The sequence below is a fragment of the Nannobrachium achirus genome (genome assembly GCF_963921795.1).
Source record: "Nannobrachium achirus genome assembly, chromosome: 9".
In the NCBI taxonomy this organism is placed as follows: Eukaryota; Metazoa; Chordata; class Actinopteri; order Myctophiformes; family Myctophidae; genus Nannobrachium; species Nannobrachium achirus.
Genome location: NC_137818.1, coordinates 40283085 through 40305807, shown reverse-complemented (window position 1 = coordinate 40305807; position 22723 = coordinate 40283085). Strand labels below are relative to the sequence as shown.

The 22723-nt window shown below is 44.8% G+C and overlaps 1 protein-coding gene across 4 annotated transcripts in view; it reads right to left on the bottom strand.

Annotated features, from left to right (window-relative positions):
* Window positions 1-15168, bottom strand: part of tns2a (tensin 2a) — a gene marked incomplete at its 5' end in the record, with an annotated part of 96716 nt that extends 81548 nt beyond the window's left edge. For 3 of the 4 annotated variants that reach the window (XM_080734102.1, XM_080734104.1, XM_080734103.1), the window contains one exon: window positions 15040-15168. In XM_080734102.1, coding sequence (XP_080590228.1) covers window positions 15040-15168 — 129 coding nt within the window. Of the gene's footprint in view, window positions 1-4494; window positions 4600-15039 lie in introns of those variants that run through there. The other variant, XM_080734105.1, reaches the window with a different exon arrangement.
* Window positions 15169-22723: the final 7555 nt, after the last annotated feature.

Sequence of the window (22723 nt, the reverse complement as noted above, 5' to 3'; positions counted from 1 at the left end):
TGGACGAAGTCAGCCCTTCTACCTCTAAATGATCAGATGAGATCTGCTATCCTGCCGCCCATAATCCCAGTAGTAAGCCAATTCAAATATCTTGGCATAGATATTTTCCCCTCTCTTCAGGCTATTGTTAAGAACAACTATGGTGACACTCTAAATAAGATTTGTCTTGATTTAGATAGATGGTCATCTTTGCCCAACTCTCTCCAAGCTCGAGTTTCAATCATAAAGATGAATGTTCTTCCTAGGGTTAACTTTGTAAGCTCTATGCTCCCTTTGCCACCACCGCCGCAATACTGGAATAAGCTTCACTCTTCGATATCTAAGTTTGTGTGGAAAGGGAAACGCCCTCGTCTTAAACTTTCTCTATTACAGCGTGCTAGAGATGATGGCGGCCTTTCATTGCCCAACTTTAAATTTTATTATTGGGCCTTCACGCTCCGCCCCCTTTTAAATTGGTTTAACCCAGCAAATAAGGTTTCTTGGAGAGAGCTTGAGGAGAGTTTAGTGCAGCCTGTTGAATTGAGAGATCTTATCTATTCAAACATAACTACACATCAATGCAAAGTTCGCTTTGGACCTATCATTTCTCATTTAGTGGCAGTATGGAGAGCAGCTGAAAAGATGTGTAAGATTGATTGTAAATGGAACTTATTTTCCCCAGTGTTCAATAATCAAAGACTTTTAATCGAGGATCGCCCCATTCGCTTTCCAAGGTGGAGGGCTAAGGGGATTCGTACATTAGGGGACTTATTTGATAGAAATGGTTTACGACCTTTTCGAGATTTGTGTGACATCTTCAATCTGCCTGGAAATACCCTTTTTTTCTACTTCCAACTGAGATTGTCCATGAGGACCTATGGGGTCCCATGGCAAGCTCCCCTTAGATTGCACCCCTTCCATGAGTTTATCTGTGATGGTAACAGAACAAGAGGTTTGGTTTCCACCCTCTATGGTTTTTTATTAGACTGTAGTTATGGGCCCCTATCTGTTGATACTGTTTGGAGGAATGATGTACCAAATTTGGACCCTGACTTTTGTTGGGACACAGTGTGGTCTAACATTAGGCTATCTTCTAGAAATCCAGACCATCAACAAATTCATTTAAATTTTGTTCATCGGACTTATTTAACTCCCCGCAGACTATGTGCTATGAGGATTTTGAATAATCCCAACTGCACTCTCTGCGCCTCAAATAGTATTGGTACCTTCCTTCACATGGTTTGGGAATGCCCAAATGTGTCGTCATTCTGGAATATGGTTGCCTCAAAACTTTCAACTATTTTTAGTATTAATATCATATCTTCTCCTTCTTTATTTTTATTAAATGACGTCTCACAGTTGCAACTAAACAATATACGCAAGCGCATCTTCTTTGCTGGATTAACGGCGGCGAAGAAGATGGTAGCTACGCGGTGGAAACCTCCTCATACGTTAACGTTTCGCCAGTGGGCCTTAACCTTTCTAGATATAGTATATTTAGAGCAGTCGATAGCAAGGTTACACGGAGCAAAAGAAGAAAACATTAATATGTGGTCGGACATTGCAGATAAGCTTAAGGCTATGATTCAAGAAATCACTATATAGTGGTAACAGCCTAGCACAGGCATGCACTATTGTACATTCCGTGTTGGTCCGGGGAAAGGGGGTGGGTGGGTTTTCTTTTCCTTTTCTTGTTTTGCTATTGTTTGTGTTTGTCTGTTAATTGCATTTTTCTTTTGATTAATGTTTTACTTTTTCTTGTTCTATTCATATGTATGTCTCTAATTTTATGTTATGGAAAATAAAAATAATTGATAACAAAAAAAACTTTGGCTCCTTCCGCTACTGCAAGTTCCTTCAAGCCAAACAACTGATATCCATGTTGTTCTAGTCTCGTTTACCAATTTCCCATCCGCAATGAAGGGCCACATCACCCTTTTACATCGTCTCACGCTGTGGGGTTTATTCATCTATTCTGTGTAATATTCTGAGGACACGATGGGAGCAGCCAACACTTTGATAGTGCATATACTGTATGGAAAGCCCTGCGGTGCTACTGCAGAAACCATGCACAACGTACAGCAGGGGTCTTCAACGTTTTCAGGCAAAGGACCCCTTAGTTGAAAGAGAGATGAAGCAGGCCAGGGATCGCCACAACCTTTTCATAGATTCCATATAGTTTCATCGTTTGACAGCACAATCGGTAGTGTATTTTGGATTCATGTCAATTTGTGTTTTCAGATATTTAACCACTTGAGCCGTCATTACCTAATAAAGTTGACCTTTTACTCTGTACTTAGTCTGCTCTTTTTCCCCTCTACACCAAACCTCTTTGCCGAAAATAGACGATCTACAAGCTCGCAGTTTTTGGTTACAGTTCTCAAAATATGAATAGTAGGGTTCAAGTTGTAAAAGGATTGGAAGATTTGGAGGACCTCCTGTAGTAACTCTGAGGACCCCCTGTTGAAGACCCCTGATCTATTCTGTGTAATATTCTGAGGACACGATGGGAGCAGCCAACAGTCAAGGCTTTTTGGTAGCGCATGTAGTATGGACAGCCCTGCGGTGCTACTGCAGAAAGCATGCACAACGTACAGTATGGACTCCTGGAGTGATTTGGCGCCAGGGCTCTGAGCGTGTGTCAGTGTCGGGCCTCTGGACGAAATGACGAGGGGGTAAAACTCCAGTAACATATATGGAGCGCACTTCCAGCCATAGAAGGCCAATGCAAATACAAAACTCACTCCCTGCTTGTCTACCAAAACATGAAATATTGTTCATACAGGAGAAATCCATTAAGGAACACACTGTTATCAGCCCTGAAGGAAAGATTAGGGGAGGAGAGACAATGTTATCTTGTTATTAATCCATGGCTGCTTTCCTCCTGTCAGCCCTCCGTCATGGAGTGGGGAAGGAACTCTATTAATAATATGGGAACCTGATAGGGAAGTCTGCCTTGACGGGTTGACATGTGAAACGTATATGTTTACATGCGTTTTTACACACCATCCGTGCACGACGCGCGCACACTACATGCAGAGTGCACGGTGCAGATGCACGCGCACCTTCAAAATAGCCATAAAAGAGCACCTATCTGCTATTTCTAAATGAAAAAATAAATAAATCCAAGCTTAACACCAGAAAATTACCCCCACACCCCCCAACTGATAACAGTATTCATGTATATGTATTGCTGTTAGTGTAGAATAGGGCCTATATGATGTCTTCCATATTATTGTATATTATTGTTTGTCTCAAAATGTCTCGATGAATTGAATACACAGGACCACAATCATCATACGAGCTCAGTGGCCTTGTGGTTAGAGTGTCCGCCCTGAGACTGGGAGGTCGGGGGTTCAATTCCCCGGCCGGGTCATACCAAAGACTATAAAAATGGGACCCAATCCCTCCCTGCTTGGCACTCAGCATCAAGGGTTGGATTGGGGGGTTGATCACCACCAAGGGGGGTCCAGGGACCACAGATGAAAATTAGCCTACGGCTGGCTAACTCTGGCTCATTTACATTGAAGTGAAAACTGACATGTCCATTAATGAGCACGGTCCCTGTCAAATAAAACAAACTTTCAACTTTACAATAGAAAATAGACCTCAGGCTTTTTGTGTTATCCTTTCAACACCATTTGTATAAAGTATAATCATAAGTGTTCAATAAATAAATCAATCAGTCAATCAATCAATCAATCAATCAATCAAACAGGTCTTTCCCCCATGCAAGAAAGACCCTCTTGACAAAATTACTCATGACGCACGTGCACGCGCTTGCCTTGCCGTCACCACCTGATCATTAAATGGTGCGCGTGCACAGATCTCATCTCACAGGTACAGTAGCCTACATACAATAGCCTACTACGCAGCTCATCTCTTTATAAGCAGCATCAGATCAATTAACTTGACCAAAATAGTGAGTCCTACTGGCTACTGGTGACTCAACACAGACAGACAGGGGTGGAGAGGGGGAGGTGCGCGCGAAATCCTTTTCGTGACATTTTTCGCTCATGTTGATTATGTTTATTATGTATGTCATCAGCTAACAGGATGACAGAAGAGAAGACATGATGATGATACCTTGCGCCATCAAAACCACATACGCAGTAAACGTGATGTTTGCTTTAGAGACGCGGGTAAAACACAAGCTGGGTACATTGAAATATATGGAGAGCATTGCGGATCAAATGTTGAGAAAGTTTTGAGAGGGCTCAAAATAACTTTTAACACAGTTTAAGTTGTTCGTCTACATTGTTGTTGACTGCGCCACCACTGTAAACCGCTGTCTAAACAGAGCAGAGCATGCAGCTTCAGTGTGCGCAGTGCGAGCGCGGAACACCAAGATCAGAATAAACGCATAAAAGTAATTAAAGCGTGATTAAGTGTATCCATATCCCTTAGTTATCAACACATCACTCCGATTAAACAGTTGAAAAATCAAAGCAAAAACAAAACATTGGAAAGAAAAACAGGACCCTCGGAACACGCACATCACATTTTCGAACTTACCTTACTCATTGTGCTCAATTCTGTGTATTTGGTTCAAAAGTTGACTCTCATTCCGTGGAAGCCCACCCATAACATAGTTTGCCGACTATGAGATAACTTGTTTTCTTTACTCCAGTCCGTTGTGTGACTGTGTGGGGTGGAGCCACACGGAGCAAAAAAGCATGTGTGGGAATTGTATTACTGGAATTCCCACCCCCGATTGGTCCGTTCTGAGAGGGGAGAGTGGAGATATTCGTCCGGGATTGGATGGATTACAGAACTAAAGTGTAATTTATAGGGGGGGCAAGTCAAGTATTTCCATCGACGCACGCTAACCAGCATGCGACCACTGCCCACCGGACACAGGGCCCAGTCTGTGGTAAGGGTGAGTGAGCGCGGGCATTGGTGAGATTTGGTAAAAAAAAAAAAAAAAACACATGAAGGCATAAAATTGAAGGCAGAAAATATAGAAAGTCCCAATTTCCAAAGTTAAATGTTTATTATAAGCCTATATAAATAATAGTCAAGTCAAGGTTTGTCAGTGTCACTGTAGTCTTTGAAATTCAGAAGCAGTCTTTTCTTCATGTCTATTTACATAGTACAGTAGTAGCCTACAGTCAGAAATGTAAAGATGATGTCACTAGTCTGAACAGCAGCCGCATAGACTTGCCAAAACTCAGGTGGTCCCCGAGATTTCGAAACAACACTGCTCTACGGCGGATAGTGGTGTGTTAGCAGCAGCACCACGTGGTGAAACATGAGAACTGCAACAGGAAATAAGTTATTGGTGCTCAGAGAGACCCTAAACTAAAGGCAAGCATTTACAGGGCCAAGGACAAGTCTTGGCCCTGGTAATTATAAGCCAGATTTATGGTTTGAAAATAAGTGGTCCACTGTTGGCAATTTACATGGGGCCCAGTGGATCCCTAAGGGCTTTGGGCCATGGACAGTCACAGCTGTCCATCTGATGAAGGCTCTGGATACAGACAAGCTTGCTTGCATAGTTGCGTTTCTATCCTGTTATTGTAGCTGTAAGGCCGATGTAGATTAAATACATGATTTGAGTGTTTGTTTTTAACTGGCTTCCAAAGATTACATCTATCTTATCTAATCGTGTTACAATGATGTGCTACAGACAGTGCAGGGGTTCTTCCCATTCCCACAAAAGTGAGAACAGCATTGTTACGCAATTAAATTGCTCCCAGTGAGTAGGTTGGTGCCTTGCATGGTTTCCTCCGCCACCGGTGTATGAATGTGTGCGTGAATGGGTGAATGTAATGCAGAATCTCTGTAAAGCGCTTTGGATAAAAGCGCTATATAAATGCACCATTTACCATTTGTATAGCCTTGGGAACCAGCCTTGTGGCCCATATAGGGCAGAAGCCTATCTCCTGTTTCTGTAGTGTTAGCCAGCTTGATGTACAAGTACATCCCATGGACATGACTAGTATGGCACAAATACTTATTTCAAATTCAATCCTTGGTGCTCAGTGCTAAGCAGGGAGGCATTGGCCCTTTTGAATAGTCTTTGGTATGACCCGGCTGCATGGGGATAGAACCCCTACCTCCCAATCTGCGAGCTGACCACTGAGCTGGTAATAGTCTGTATGTGCGTATGAATAAATATGTATTTAGTACACAGTAAATCCCGTATTAAGTTTTCCATTTGTAACTATTTTACAAATGTAACCAAATTAATCAGGGTCTATTTTGTAAGATCTGTACACACTCTTAACTAAAGTGTTTCTTCTACTGAAACATTTAGATCCTGTGGTTGAGTAGGAACACTAATTCAAAGGGAAATATCTTCCCTTGCCTGTTATCCCCCGGTTCAGATCATGGGAAGGACATGAAAGTTACGGATTGCAGCTTTAACTCTCAGGATTTAAATGTGTATGTGCACATATGACTGCTACGTCCAGGGACGTGCTGGGCCCCTGATTCAGCCCGGGAAAAAGAGTTGTAGAGGCCCTCATGGCGTGCTATAGAGAGAGAGATCTCTCTCTATAGCGCTGCTGCTACTCAAAGATTTGCCATTTCAGATCATGACAAGTGACAAGCCAGTGGGCCAATTACATGAGTTATGTTTCGTCATTGTCGGGTGGAAACGTCCAAATTCTCCAAAACCATTTTAAAAATGATTTAAACTAGTGAAAACAGCCGATCTGTTGTGTGCTTGTAGATCTGCTGTTTTCACTACTTTTGTGCGGCAGCCTTGTATGATGAAGCAGGGCTTTGCTTTGCGAAAAAAATTATACATTTGAAACTTGGAGATACGAGGTTTCTGCCCGACAGTGACGACCAGCCCCCAAAATGGAACGAAGGCCGACATTTTATTTTGATTTTTTGAGCGGTGGTCACAACGCTCCTATACGTGGCCGTGTGTGTGGGTCTGTCTGTCTGTCTGTCTGTCTCCGTGTCTGTAGCCTACAGTTCCTTTTATGACCACACATGTTAAAGGAGGGGCACTGTTGTTCAGGCCAGGCACAGTCACACTCACTCACACGCACACACACGCACACACACTGTGCTTTGTTTTGGAGAGCCACGGTTGCCAGCCTCCACGACCACCGCTCAGTTCACACGGGTGTGATTTTTCTTAATGGCCGGCCTGGACCGGCCGGGAATGAACCGGCCGTTCGGGAGTTGTCCCGCTTTTCCCAATGGCCAGCACGTCCCTGGCTACGTCTGTGGTATGTATGCCTAACTTTGTAGCATGCATGTCCGTCTACCTTCAAGAGGCCCCGCTATTCCCCAGACTCAGACTAATGCACTGGACATTGTTTGCGTCTGCTACCACAATCCCTTAGTCGCTCCCATATGTGTGAGATTGATTTGCAGGTATGGAATGCAGCCAGTACTATACTGTATATATCCCCCACCAATCAGTGTAGAATGTGACTGTGAGTCATGCAACCGTTCCCAAGAACAACACGTGGAATAATTCAGTCCAGGCTACAGCTCACAACCTTGGAATTTCCGTCTCATATTAAATGAAAAAAGAAAAAAGTTTTTAAAAAAAAGTACGAATGGATAGATCGGAGTCTCTTGGGGGGGAGGAGGGTTTGATTGTGTGAAGAAATTCCCCTTTACTTCCTTTTGGCCTGATGGGAGGGGAGGGTGGTGTTGAGAGGCAGTGGAGAAGGGCAGTTGGAAGCGATGGCAGATACATGGATGGGAGCGAGAAAGAGAGAGCAGAAGATGAAAGATGAAAATGTGGAGTGCCCAATGGGGTACTTGGTGAGAATTGAGGGGGGGTTGGGGGGTTTGGGAACAAAAAGAGCATGTGTGTGTGTGTGTGTGTGTGTGTGTGTGTGTGTGTGTGTGTGTGTGTGTGTGTGTGTGTGTGTGTGTGTGTGTGTGTAACGTGCAGGGGTTTGGGGTTGTGTTGCATGCAGGGAGGGCATATTGTTTGATTCAGACAGTGACATAAAAAACATTGGTCACGTTCTCAAATTACACACAGCACCACCAGACAGGCACGTGCACACATACACATCAAAGGGGGCTTGAGCCCCTGCCCTTTTACCCGTCTGTAACAAGTGCCCTCTCCAGACCATGAATGCAGTTTCTACTATGGTGAAAGATATGCAAATGCCCTCTTTCCATGCGCCCATGAAGGCAGCATTCAAGAGAATTGCCTTGTCCAAACTCTCCTGAAATTGAACGCAGCATCTTATGTTGAAAGAATTGCCCCTCTCTGTGTATGTAGTAATCCATGCCGTTATGCCACATCTCCAGTATTGACTGCTTAGTTCAGAGTGGTATCAAGCACCAAAAATAGCCGACCTCCAAGCTCAAAACGAGTCGAGGTTTCAATATTTTCACCAAAAAGCCCTTTTAGAAATCTCAGCCCCTGCCTTTCTGACATTCTCTGCACGTCGCTGCCATCAGATTAAAAAAAATAAAAAAACGAATGTAGCCTAGTGTTGGTATATGGGGAGAGGGGGGTTCTGTCTCATGAGGGAAGACTGTGTAAAGACACGGCTGTGTGAGGCCCAATCAGGTAGAACTGCCACCCTCCATTGGGTGATCAATTGAGTGTGGCATTCGCCTGATGGTTATCCAGACACCCATCTGGGAACCCAGCTTTTTCTTTTCTTTTCCTTTGACTTTGCTGCTGGCTGCTGAATCTGTCTTGAGAGATTATCCGGGACACAGACGTTCCTTCAGCTTGACTAATAAGCGTAGACATAACACAGCGCTAATTATTCCAAGAATGAACACAGGAGGGACATCATCATCTGCATCTGCTCCGGTCCACTATGACAGTGGTTCTCAAGCTTTTCAGGCCGTGACCCCCAAACAGGGACGTGAAAAAAAATAAATAAATGTCGGCCTTCGTTCCATTTTGGGGGCTGGGCGGCCAACAAAGTAAATCGTCACTGTCGGGGAGAACCCTCATATCTCCAAGTTTCAAATGTATACATTTTTTCGCAAAGCAAAGCCCTGCTTCATCATACAAGGCCGTTGCACAAAAGTAGTGAAAACAGCCGATCTACAAGCACACAACGCCTCGCACCATTTTTATCATTTTCAAAATGATAAATACAAACAAACGGTTTTGGACATACAAGGTTTCCACCCGACAACGACGAAATATAACTCATGTACAGTAATTGGCCCACTGGCTTGTCACTTGTCATGATCTGAAATGGCAAATCTTTGAGTAGCAGCGCTATAGAGAGAGATCTCTCTCTATAGCGCGCAATGAGGGCCTCTCCAACTCTTTTTCCCGGGCTGAATCAGCGGCCCAGCACGTCCCTGCCCCCAAAATAATCATATTTCAACTGGGGGTCCCAACCGACCCACAGGTTGAGAACCACTGCACTATGACATGGTATATAAAACTGCTGGTCTGCCAGGTGCTTCTGGTGGAAGCGAGCGCAGAACAGGGGATTCAGAGGGCCGAGGGAGTGGAAAGGCTTGCAGCGCCATGGAGGTAAATGAGAGAGGGGTGGACAGAGTGGGAACTACGGCCAAGAGGAAATGAGGGGAGGAGGGGATAGAGGAGGAGAAAGGAGACTGTGTAGTTTGAGGAATGATTGTGTAAGACCACACTAAGCCAAAGGCTGATAAGCTACAGCTGTTGAAGGAGTGAGAGAGAGAGAGAGAGAGGGGGGGAGAGAGAGAGAGCGTGTTGGTGGGTTGAGTAGTGGGGTAAAGAGAGGGGGTAAGAAGTGAGAGAGTGACAGAAACAGAGAGAGAGAGCCGAAGAGAGGAAAGACAGACAAAGAACTATGGTAGTTATGAGCACAAACACACCCATGCACACGAGGAACCAGACTGCGCTCTGCTTGGAGGCATCCTGGGAATTACAGTGTTTACGTTTATTGTCGACGGGAGTTTAATAAAGCACTGAACCATTTCCACTTCAGGTACCCACCACCACCCCACCCCGACACACACACACACACACACACACACACACACACACACACACACACACACACACACACACACACACACACACACACACACACACACGTGCGTGCGCACACACACACACACACACACACACACGTGCGTGCGCACACACACACACACACACACACACACACACACACACACACACACACAAAATATTCTCTAGACAGACTCTTTCAAAACACTCTTGGAATGGCATTTTATGGGGGGCGAGGGGGTGAGAGGTGGGGGCTCGAAAGGAAAGAAAATATCTGGTGCGTAATTCGCTGCGAGGTGTTTCTTTAAAGGGTGGTTCTGGTATTTGTTGGGGTTTTGTGCAGATTTTTGGATAGAGGAGAAGGTTTATGTGTTTCCCCCTTCCCACCATTGCCTTTCATGTGACCCCCCCCCCCCCCCTCCTCACAAGCCCACCCCCACATACACAAAACGAGCATTCCTCAAATACTGCTTGGACTTTGGGACAGGTCATTGTTCTGGAGCCGCAGGAATCTCGTCTACTCCGGCCACCCCCTGAATCTGGACTTGGACACACAATTATTGGCTATTTGGGATATGTGGACATTGTATAGAAGTACGTAGCACATTATCTTCTATTGCAATCTATTCTAATCTGCAGTATCAGGTGAGTTCACAAGGAGACAGTGAAACCAATAGGTGCCATTTGTACATTCTCAGACTTATATATGGATAAATGAACCCATTTAGGGTTTGCTGACATAGAAACATAGGTTTTTCCAAAAACCTTAGAATGATTCAAAAGACACGGGTCAAAATTCAAATTTTCATGATTTTTCAATAGTAAAAAAATAATAATAATAATAATAATAATAATACACTATAATTATAATGTGTACCCGTTCTAAATGGCCTAACACAGTTTATTGCGACCATAGGTCGCATTTAGTATGAAAACCTGCAGATTGTGTCTGTCCATCTGCGCGTCTGTGCGTGCGTCACGCCTCATGTCACGCTCCATATACTGTATGGCCAAGATCCCTGATGTCATCAATATTAAACCCATATCTGGGTGGGAATGCCCATATATGGTCCGTGCGCCACGCCAGACACGCCTCGTGTCATACTCCATATATGGCCAAGATCCCTGATGTCATCAATATTAAGCCCATTTCTGGGAATGCCCATAAATGGTCTGTGCGTCAGTCACGCTTCATGTCATATACTGTATGGCCAAGATACCTGATGTAATCAATATTAAGGCCATATCTGGGAATGCCCATATATGGACATATTGTGTCAGTCTCTGTTGTTTCAGCGTGACCTCGCCCTTCGCTTCTCGCCCTTAGGGCGTCTTACTGGTTACTCTGTGTCTGTGTGTATGTGTGGGTATGCATGTGTGTACACACACACACACACACACACACACACACACACACACACACACACACACACACACACACACACACACAGGTAACACCCGCCTCACATACTCAATATCTAAACACATACCACTCTCTCTGGCACATGACACTTTGAATAATATCAAGTCTGTACTCAGAAACATGACAGATGGATAATATTTTGAAATAGGAGCCTTCGCAGCACCTTGAAATGGTGCTTTGACAAATGCGCTTAAAGTTTTTCTTTATACTGTACATGTTTTGTTTTGTTATTGTTGTTGTTGGTACAATACTGAGGAACCAAAACCATATAATTCTAAGCTAAGCTTGTGTACTTGTGTACTGTAACAGTAACAATAAGAATCTTGATTCACGAATGCCAGCTATTACGTTCAAGTTAATTCTATTCTAGATGCCAGTTGGGGTGTATTTTTAACTTTGACTGGTCAGCGTAACTTCCTGTGCTAAGAGGTTGTTTGTAGTGAATGCCTGTGGTTTGTGGGTCTTTATGGTCAGCCATAGAGTTGTTGTTGTTGTTCATGGGGAATTCGAGGGAAGCGCAACACAAATACATGTAAAGAGCACATAAAATCAGCCTCTTAACCTCAGCTCTCTATTATTTTCACAGAATCAAGGAAGCCGTACTCTGACTAAATCTATTTAAATGACGAAACATAGAAATTATGGACACATGGACAAACAAAAGATTTGGAACCATCTCGCTGACATCTAGTAAAATCTAAATACACTACAAAGGTTTAATGTCCTCTCCTGACCGAGAGAGGTGGGGTCATTGCAACCGTAACACCTGATTCAACCCATCTCCTGCATGGAAGACCAAACATCTACCACTCAGTCTGGGAATCCCCACTCGGCCATTGGGCTCATTCACAGGGTTCCCACACATCTTTACCAATTATTTTCTACATGCTCACAACGCCTCGCAGCGCGAGGCGTTGTGAGCTTGTAGATCTGCTATTTTTGGCTAAAGTTTTCAGAATATGGACGCTAAAAATTAGAAATCACACAAAGATGTGGAGGACCCCCTGTAGTAACTCCGAGGACCCCCTAGGGGTCCCGGACCCCCTGTTGAAGAGCCCTGTCCTAGGCCTCTCTTTACTGGAAACCATTCTTATTATATTCCTCCCAAGTGAATATTGCATCACCCGCCAGAGCATGGTGCGTGGAAGAGAATCAAAATCACATGTGCAAAGCCCAAAGCAGTTGACAAACAATATGAGTCACGCTATTCAGGAGTTTTTTATCTTGTCTACGCCATTTTTAGAGGGTTGTTTATTGATGTTCTCCTACCGGCTATCAACAAATGTTCCCAGACCCAGTGTCCACTCAGCTGAGATCTTACATCATAGTAAAACAATACCAGCGCTCAAGAGTTTTAGTCCAAAATGAGTAATCACCATTCACGAAGCCTGTTACAAGCCTGTTAGCAAATAAACCATGGTCGTTTTTGAAAGATCCTAAGTAAACTAGACCAGGTCAACCTGGTTGTGCCAGACCCCCTGTCTGTCATCATCATTTATGACATCATGCCTTTTGTAGGCATGTCATCATCATGTCATCATCATATATACCCTTTATATAGAAAACCCGGACCGACATTTGCTTATGTAGGCCTACCCATTTCATGGGTCTGGCAAACAAACCCTTCTCAGATAAAAAAATAAAAATAATGGCACTATGACAGCTTTCTGTTTGAGTGAGAAACTGCAGATCTAAAAGGACAACGCCCAAAAATGACAATAAGAGAGGTAAAAACAGATAATAAAAACATCCCTGAGTTGATTTTCCTATAGAATGTTCTATATGAACAAAATGCATTCCATTGTGTTCACACATCTGACTCCTGGGATCAACTGCAGGTTGAAGGAGACATCACAGGTGACATCACAGTGATGTCAGATACTCAGAGCAGGGATCTCCATATATGGGCATAAAAGGGATTCATGGGCAAGACAGATGGCGCGACCTCTGCCCTTTAGGGTGAGGTCACTTTTTGCCATTAGGCGTCTTACTGGTAATAAGAAGAAGAAGATAAAGTTGATGCAGAAGAAGAAGAAGAAGATGATGATGATGATAAGGACCAGAATCTAGCACAAGAACAAACAGCATGTCGACAGCATGTTTCCCATCCTCTCAGATGGTCAGGGGGGATCAGTGGTTCCCACAGCCATGCAGTGGGGTCAGCTGCAGCACCATGACGTAGACCTGAGGGCTGCACATTCCCACGCTGCTCAGTGTGTGATGGGAGCCATAGGGACTGTAATACAGCCAAACCACACTAGCAGATATCCACATGTGCAGCATGCACAAACACACAAACACAGCAAGGGCACAGCAAAAGTTAACCACTTAACTAAGCTCCATACTCCGTCGTAGCGAAAATAGCCGATCTATAAGCTCACAATGCATTGCATCACAACATGTTATCATGTAGACAGGAGATGGGCTATTTTCTGTTTCGAGGGGAGTTTCCTTCTTGTTTTATCTCTTTGAACATTTTTGAAAATGTTTGCCTATTGTGACATAAAAAGGGATGCCAGGTTGAAATTGGTTTGAACTCTCTCTTTCTCTCTCTCTCTCTCTCTCTCACACACACACACACACACACACACGCACGCGCACGCGCACAGTCCGCACACACACACACACACACACACACACACACACACACACACACACACAGACACACACACAAACTAAAGTACTGTACATGCCAGCTCCTGCACACATGAACGCACATCCAACAAATAGTTAGGTGTGTTCTAGAGTCGTACCACTTTAAGACCACTCTTTGTCTGTTTACATTATGGTAATTCCCTGGCAGTGGTGAGGCCATGACAACAGCACTATTGTATCTGGACAGATGTGGACACGGCTTAGAGATGCCATCATCTATTGGCACATCATCTTATAAGAAGGCCACAGCCGGTGCATTCTCAAAGCGAAACATTCATGAAGACAATCCAATCAATCGTATCATTTATCCAATGCCTCTTCCATGTAAATTACAGAAAGTCTCCATCCATGCCTCAAATAATACGTTTGAGCATCAAGTTCCCAATAGGCCATTTGACTCAGATTCAATATGAAGCTTGATAGGCAGGTAAAAAGAACACAATTTACAACAATTCCTCAATATTGTACTATAAAATCTAAGGTAACAGATATACCCTCTTCATCGTCACTCCTTATACTGACCGTGGGCATAACCAAGAGTATCTGCTGTGCCAGCCCAGGTAGTTGTTTTCTTTATAACATTTTTCAACAGTACATGGAAGATTTGCATGCTGTTCAGTGCAGCTCAAGTCATCTCAGCTCAGTCCTGCCACGGGTTTTGCACCATGAAGAGCGAAGCTGTGAAATTTGCTGGGAATGTTCCTGAAAGACCATTGGCCTGTATGCATGTGCACACATACCTGTGTGTGCATGATAACCTCCATGCTAGTTTGTGTGTGTGTGTGTGTGTGTGTGTGTGTGTGTGTGTGTGCGTGCGTGTGTGCGTGTGTGTGGGTGTGTGTGTGTGTGTGTAAAAAAACAACCTGCCACATACTGAATCAAGAATCATATCACATACACAGCATGCACGCCCACTTGTCGCACAGATACAGACACTCACACACACCCACACCCACCCACCCACCCACACACACCCACACCTACACCCACACCCACCCGCACGCGCACACACACACACACACACACACACACACACACACACACACACACACACACACACACACACACACACACACACACTGACCTTGGTAAGCCTCATCCTGCCACTGTCGCTCCTCTCCAGGCTCCTTCTCTTCAGAGACGAGCTTCTGACCACTGCCACCGCTTGGACCTCGTCCTCCCCGCACCAGTCCGAACTCAGGGAGCAACCCATATAGATGGACGCAGCCCGCCCGGACAGAGCTCTGTCTCTCTCTCTCTCACAACATAAACACTCTCTCTCGCCTCTTCCCCTCGTCCTCTAACAGGCACTGTTCTGCTGCTCCCAGGCAGCTGTTTTTCTCAGCTGGAGAACGGAGAGGCCCGTCCCCCTTTCCTGGCTCTCGTTCAGTCTCGCTCGCCCTGCCGAGGGGACGGAGGGTACACACACACACACACACACACACACGCTCCCACGACCACCCTCCCCCCGTCTCACAACGTGCACTTACTTCAAAAACACCCCCTCCTTCTTCCACGCTGGCCTGCGGGGGCCGGGGAGACACCCCACTTCTGTCTCCACCCTCTGTGTCACTGACACACACACACACACACACACACACACACACACACACACACACACCTTTTCTATGCTATAACATAATTGTACACTTCACATATCTTCCTTTCTCTTCAATCCTCTCCTGTCTCTTTCTCAAATTCTCCATTCTGAACTCACACATATGCGCCCTGTCTTACGTACAACTAGCCATACTTTTTCTCTCACACACACACACCCCTCGTCCTTTAGATGCTCCACTCGCATCCAGGTCGCCACTCGTGTGGCGCTTCCTAATCTCCCTATAAGTTTCTCCCCATGTACTTCCTTCTACCTCGCTGCTTCCCTCTTCTGTCCCTTGTCTTCTCCGTCCGTCCCAAGTGAAGCTCTTCCTCCATCCCCTCCGCCGCTTGTTTTCTCAGCACCCCCCCCACCCCCACCCCTAGGTTGCCTCACTCTTGCATGTACAATACCTCACTGTTTCTTCCCTCCACCCCCCCACACAATCTCTCCAAACTCAGCGCTCCTCTGTTTCCTGCTCACCAGATGCAGGCGGCTTCACCTCGTCTCGGGCCAGACATGGCTGGTTATTGTCTCTGAGACGTCCCGTGAAAAACATAAACACTGACCACAGCAGCAACAGCCAGGCAGCGAGGATGCGCTGCAAGCCACGGCTTTACTTAGATATCGTTTACAATGACATAGTGTGTTGTCGTTGCTGCCATACAATGTATGGGCTCTTTCACTAATAGGCTCCATATGTATGGTGCATATAACGCAGCAGTGGAGGAGCTGTGCGCAGGGATGCCATGTGAGAGCCAATGTGATTGTGAAGAGATCCTATCTGGATTTTGTTTTTGTGTGTGGCATTGAGCGTGACAAAGAGTCATGTTTTTTTTCTTCTGTGGAATGACACCACCGACTACGGCCCCTGATTCGGTAAACGGTCTCAGTGTTCCCAGGGTGTGAGAAATGACAACATGTCCTTGGTTCGAACTCCCTTAGGGTCCGACCACCTAAACCTAAGCTTAACCCTATAACCCTAACCTCAGTAAAACTAACGCTGGTGAATGGTGAGTGAGGGAGTGAGTAGCTAACCTGCCGACGCTGGTGAATGCTAACCTGGTGAATTTTAACCTGTTTGGACCAACGGGAGTTCGAACCATGGGGCAGTCCCCGTGAGAAATATTAGTGCTGGTCGTCGGTTGGATCTGAAACCCCCCCCCTCCATACCCCTAGCTCCATAAAGTCTCTCAGGTCTTGTTTATTTCTTCTCTCCAGAGTGTTTTGGCTGCTGCATAAGAGCTGGCGGGGCCTGGAAGAGAGTGAGAGCGTACCCCTTAAAAGGAGAATTCTTGAAAGGCCTCCAAAGTGCCCTCTGCCTTCCCCAGCCCCCCTTCTTCTATTTACTCTTGCTCTCTCTCTCTCTCTCTCTCCCACGTTTTCTGCTTTTAGTTCTTCTCTCCTTTCTTTTCCATCCTCTCCGCAGCCAGAAAGCTGAGGTGAAGCATTTGCTGTTGCTGTCGAGCATAGCGCTCACTCCAGACACGCCTTCCAGGTGTCATTTAACTCTTCTCACACACACACACACACACACACACACACACACACACACACACACACACACACACACACACACACACACACACAGTCTGAGACATGAAAAGGAATAACAGATTTCTTCACTCTCAGTGTTAAATTGGACCTAAGGATTTTACAGTGCACCCCTCCACTCCACTCCCCCCTCTCCCTCATGTTCTCCTTCCCTTGCTTTATGCATGTCTGTGTTTACAGACGAGGGCCCCACCAGACATTAACTGGAGCATTTACAGCGTGACCCCCACCTGGATTTAACTGCCGTAAAATTAGCTCCTTCTAATCAACTCAGACGCTCGCTGGAAGAGCCGGCTAGAGGAAGGGAGACGTGGTGGAGGGGCGGAAAATAGTTGCTTTTTGCATAAAAAGCGGGAGCTTTCCGTCTCACAGCCGCGCGTCAAAAAGTTGTCCGCCGTCCACATACCGAAGGAAATGGGACGACCAAAAGGCCAAAAGAAAGATATTTTATTTCGCTCAGGACCTGATGAAAAAGATAGATGACACAAAAAAAACTTGCTGTTCTGAAAAGGGAGACATTTTTGGCGAGGAAGAGGCCGTCTTTCTTGGCAGCGCGCTGCCGTGCGTCTGATTATCTGGCACCTGTTCTCAGTCTTCTTGGCAGAAATCAAAATGTGGACAAGTGAGGAGTGCTGGATTCATAGGAAAGTACTCAGACTCTTTGTAACACAGAGTGTACAAACGTAACCAAATGTCCGTGTGACCAGGGGCGTCACAAGGGGTAGGAAAGTGGGACTGAGTTACTGGGGCCCAAGGTGGAGGGGCCCTAGTAACTTCTATCTATTGAAAAATAGCAGATATACAAGTTCACAGCGCGGCACCGAGTGCCGCGCTGCGAGCTTGTAGATCTGCTATTTTTGAAAAGTTGTGAAAATGTGTGAAAACCTTTGAATATATGTATTTTTTAAGCGAACATTTCTAACTCAAATTTTGCTTCTGGGGGTCCCTGAAATATTTTGAGATCGGGGTCCGTGGCCAAATACATATCATCTTGGGGGTCTTGCACCCCCAAGATAGGTTTCTTGCACACATTTTCACGATTTTTTAAAAATAGCAGATATACAAGCTGGCAGCCCGGCACTCGGTGCCACGCTGTGAGCTTGTATATCTGCTATTTTTCAATAGTTAACATTCATGGGGGGCCCGCAGTGAATCCTTGTAACCAGGGCCCAGAATTTGGTGTGACGCCCCTGGCTGGATTCATAGGGAAAGTACTCAGACTCTTTATAACACAGAGTGTACAAACGTAACCAAATGTCCCTGTGAGGGTCCATTTACATGTATTATGTATACTGTACACTTTCAGAGTTACAAATGTATGAAATAACATGTGTTTTTTCCACTGTGTAAGAGGGGGACAGTTTATTGGGGGGAAGGGGAGGGTATGGGAAGATGAGAGAGGAGAAGAGAAAATATAGCAACAGCGAGTGGACAAGAGAATGAGGAGGCAATCAACTGAGCCCAAATATGGAGAGAGAGAGAGAAGAGAGAGATTGGTAATCTTGAACGAGCGAATGAGAAGAAACAAAGTTACAGAAATAGACACAGAGTTGTGGTGATGTCAGCATTGACGCTGCCCAAGTCTTCTATAGGAAGCTTGTTCACCACGTCTTTTGAGCCAAGATGTAGTTTTACAGCATGCATTAATTAATCACTACCATTATATTCACCAGTTGTGTCTGTGTTTTAACTGACTTTCACTCTCAAGGAGATCTCTCTCTCTATGTGCGAGATGCTCTTTAACTCACTCAGCTATGTTCCAAACCAGCGTTTTCAGGCCAAGGACCCCTTAGTTGAGAGAGAGAGATGAAGCAGGGACCCCCTCAACCTAGATTCCATATAGTTTCATTGTTTGACAGCACAATCATCAGTGCATTTTGGATTAATGTCAATTTGTGTTTTCAGATATTTAACCACTTGAACTGTCAATACTTGACCTTTCACTCTGTACTACTACACCAAAGCTCTTTGCCGAAAATAGCCGATACAATGCCTCGCAGCGCGAGGTGTTGTGAGCTTGTAGATCTGCTATTTTTGGCTAAAGTTCTCAGAATATGGACACTAGTGTTCAAGTGGTTAATACAAAAAAGGAGAAAGATTTGGAGGACCCCCTGTAGTAACTCTGAGGACCCCCTAGGGGTCCCGGACCCCCTGTTGAAGACCCATGTTCCAAACTATTGGCTTGTTTTAAGCTGCCTCCCAGTGTGTGCTAACATCAGTGGAGTGCCCTTACACCGAGGACAACATTGTGTTAAGGGTGTGGGAAGATATCCCCAGTTAACAGGAAGAGACCAAAAGTGCAGACAGACAGAAAGAGAGACCACAGATTAAATGAATAACATGTCCAACAGCCAAGAGCAACAAAGGAACCACGATTGTTAAATAAAAGTCGAAACATTTGAAAATAGCTTCATTGTTTGTTTTTCACTATACTGTATTGTTTCACTATACAGTAGTTAAGCAGCATGTTTCTATTCAAGATTTATATTTGCAGTAATTGGGCCAGCAAACCTTTGTCAAGGAAATATAAACGTCCATCTTTGAGACCTTTGTCACGTTTGGCACAGGCCTGTAATCATCTGACAGTTGATACAGAAACTGGAAAAGGAAAATCAAGATCACAATAGGTTTCCAGTTTAGTCATGAAGGAAAAAACTGCAGGAAACTGAAACTGGAGTCCCTGCTGGGCTGGAAATGTGTCACATCCTAATCTGGTGTTTGATCCACAGGATAACATTTAGAGGTCAAAATCACACTCCCATGTCTCTGTTGCATGTTGTTACAGTGACTCTGTGAAGCACAAATATTTTATTATTATTTTATTTTTTTAAGATTTGTTTTTGGGCTTTTTATGCCTTTATCCTGACAGGAAATGGGGAGAGAGATGGGGAATGGCATGTGGCAAAGATCGTCCGAATCGGGTATCGAACCGACGACGCCAACAGGCATCATAGCCTAGTATGTGGTATGCGCCTTGACCAGTAGGCCAGCAGGTGCCCCGTGAAGCACAAAGATTAAATAAAAAAGAAAGAAGCCTATAAAAATGGCATTCAGCAGCAGAATGTCAACTATTATTAGGTCGCAAGTTCAGTATGTGAACGGTCACTCACAGCTTGTCCGTATGTATGTATGTATGTATCTCTGTCACACCTGACACTGTGGTTCTATGGGTTTGTCGCTCTGACATCATGCTCTGATGTCACTGTGATGTCAGGGGAACCACTCTTAACAGAATGGGTTTGCCGCTCTGACATCACGCTCTGGCTTCACTGTGATGTCACACTAACAAAATCCCTTTTATGCCCATATATGGTGTTCCCTGATGTCATCAATATTAAGCCCATATCTAACAGGACTTCATATGGGAATGCCCATATATGAAGGCCACATCGGCCACATACCACACTAACGGCTGGTTCTACAGACAGGGATCTCCATGTATGGGCATATGACATCATAGACATCATAGGACTTTCACATAACGAATTACTGAGTAAGCATGTTTGGGCTCTCTCAGCATATCTCCATATACAGTACATGGATCTCCATATATGGGTAACTGGTCCGATCACTGGCCAGATTGCCAAGAATTGGCGCAAGGGCGAGGTCGCATGTTGCCCTGAGGTGCCTTACTAGTTTATGAAGTTCTAAATGGTGCTTATCTCATTTTTGAATGAAACCAATATGCTGGTATTGTTTTATTATGATGTGAGATCTCACATGAGTGTACATGCGAGATCTCTATTATATTATGTGTCCTTCTGATCCCATCTAGTTGAACTCGAGCAAAATATTTGTTTTAGATGGTCAAGTTGTGGTACCCAAGTGATTTGGATTGGATTTGTGTGCTGGCTTTAAAGGAAGCAGAAACAAAGCATTTATGTAATGTGTATATGTAACATCATGTAGTCTATTGGACATATTTAAATATTCCAGTGCATGGAACCCTGCAACATATGGCCTAGTCTGCACACTAGAAAGTGACTTCTTTCTCAGTCACTTGAAGTTTAAACGCTTCGACCCGCGTTGGGTCTTCATCAGAATGATGATCATCCGGATGAGGATCCTATGTGGGTCAAAATGTTAATGAAATGACTGGGAGTATAATATCGTCACTGTCGGGCAGAAACCTCATATCTCCAAGTTTCAAGTTTGTATGTTTTTTCACCAAGTAAAGCCCTGCTTCACCATACTGTATAAGGTTGTCGCACAAAAGTAGTGAAAACAGCCGATCTACAAGCACACAACGCCTCGCGGTGCGAGGCGTTGTGTGCTTGTAGATGTGCTATTTTCACTAGTTTAGTTCATTTTTAAAATGATAAATACAAAACGAACGGTCTTGGACATACAAGGTTTCCACCCGACAACGACGATATAATGTTTACCTGCCTTTGATCAGTCTGTCGTGCACCTGGGCTATTATATGCAAGCAGTTTTTTTTTAATTACTGTGGTTGCTATTGTTCTAGGTCTGAGAACGTTTATGCCACCTAAAGTAAACTGTTTTCATTTAACCTTTTTTGTTCACTTAAAGTCAACCTGTGTCCATTAACTCTTCTGTAATCCCAAAAGTCCATTGAGTTCAGAGGACGTTTCTGTAACCCCAAAACTCAAAAGAGTTAAATTGATCCTTCCTGTCCCTTTTCTCATTGGACAAGATCATGTCCAATCAGACAGCACTTTCCCTTTCTAATTTTACCTGCACCATATGGTCTCCCGTCTACCCTATTTGTTGTGTTGTTGTGTTTTGGTGGCAGCCAGAATACAATGTTGCCAAACGGAGCCCGGCCAAGCAGCACAGCAGTCCCCCATCGTTAGAAACAGAGCAGGAAGCCAGCATAGCAGGGACAATGTGGGACCAAGATGCAGGTGCTTTAATTGGGTAGCCTAATGAATCATGATTGACACAGTCTTGGGAAATACATAGACAGTGACTGTTCTGCTGTCCTGATCCCAGAACAGGACATCCTCATGTCCCCTTGGCAGGAGGGGCTTCCAGGAATACACCATAACATGGCGCACAGAGGAAGGAGATGCTTGAAACAAATGTCAAAGCATTTAACAGGGGCGCTCTGAGTCTGAGGGAGCACACACAGCTGTAAAAGGAACAGGCTTTGGAGCGCCGTTCCCCTTGGACTTTCTTTTCTTTTGCTTTCTCTTCTCCTGTCTCTTCTCTGTTGATGTTTTTCTCTGCCTTTCAGTGCGACGCACACACCTCAGAATCCGCACACGTGCATGCGCACGCACATGCACACACCTCTCTGCATTACAACACAACAATTGCCTGTTTCTCATCATTAGACATTCCGGAGTGGAGAACACTAAAATGCTGTGTGGGGGCACAAAGCCTCTTGCCCTAATGGGATTTGCCACACAGGGTCAAAGGTCCTAGACAGCTCACCTGAGGGGTCATGTAGAAGAGGCCTGAGATCTTGTGATGGGAGGGAGGAAGGCTGAGGACCGGATGGTGGAAATGTTTTCTCTTCATGTCATGTGTTTTCTGAAAATGACAGATACATTTTTATGGAATGGGGAAAAAAACCTTGGTGATGATACAAAATAACTCAAACTGGTTTTAGGCTTTCCCTCCTCCTACTGCAATCTCTATAGAGAGTGGG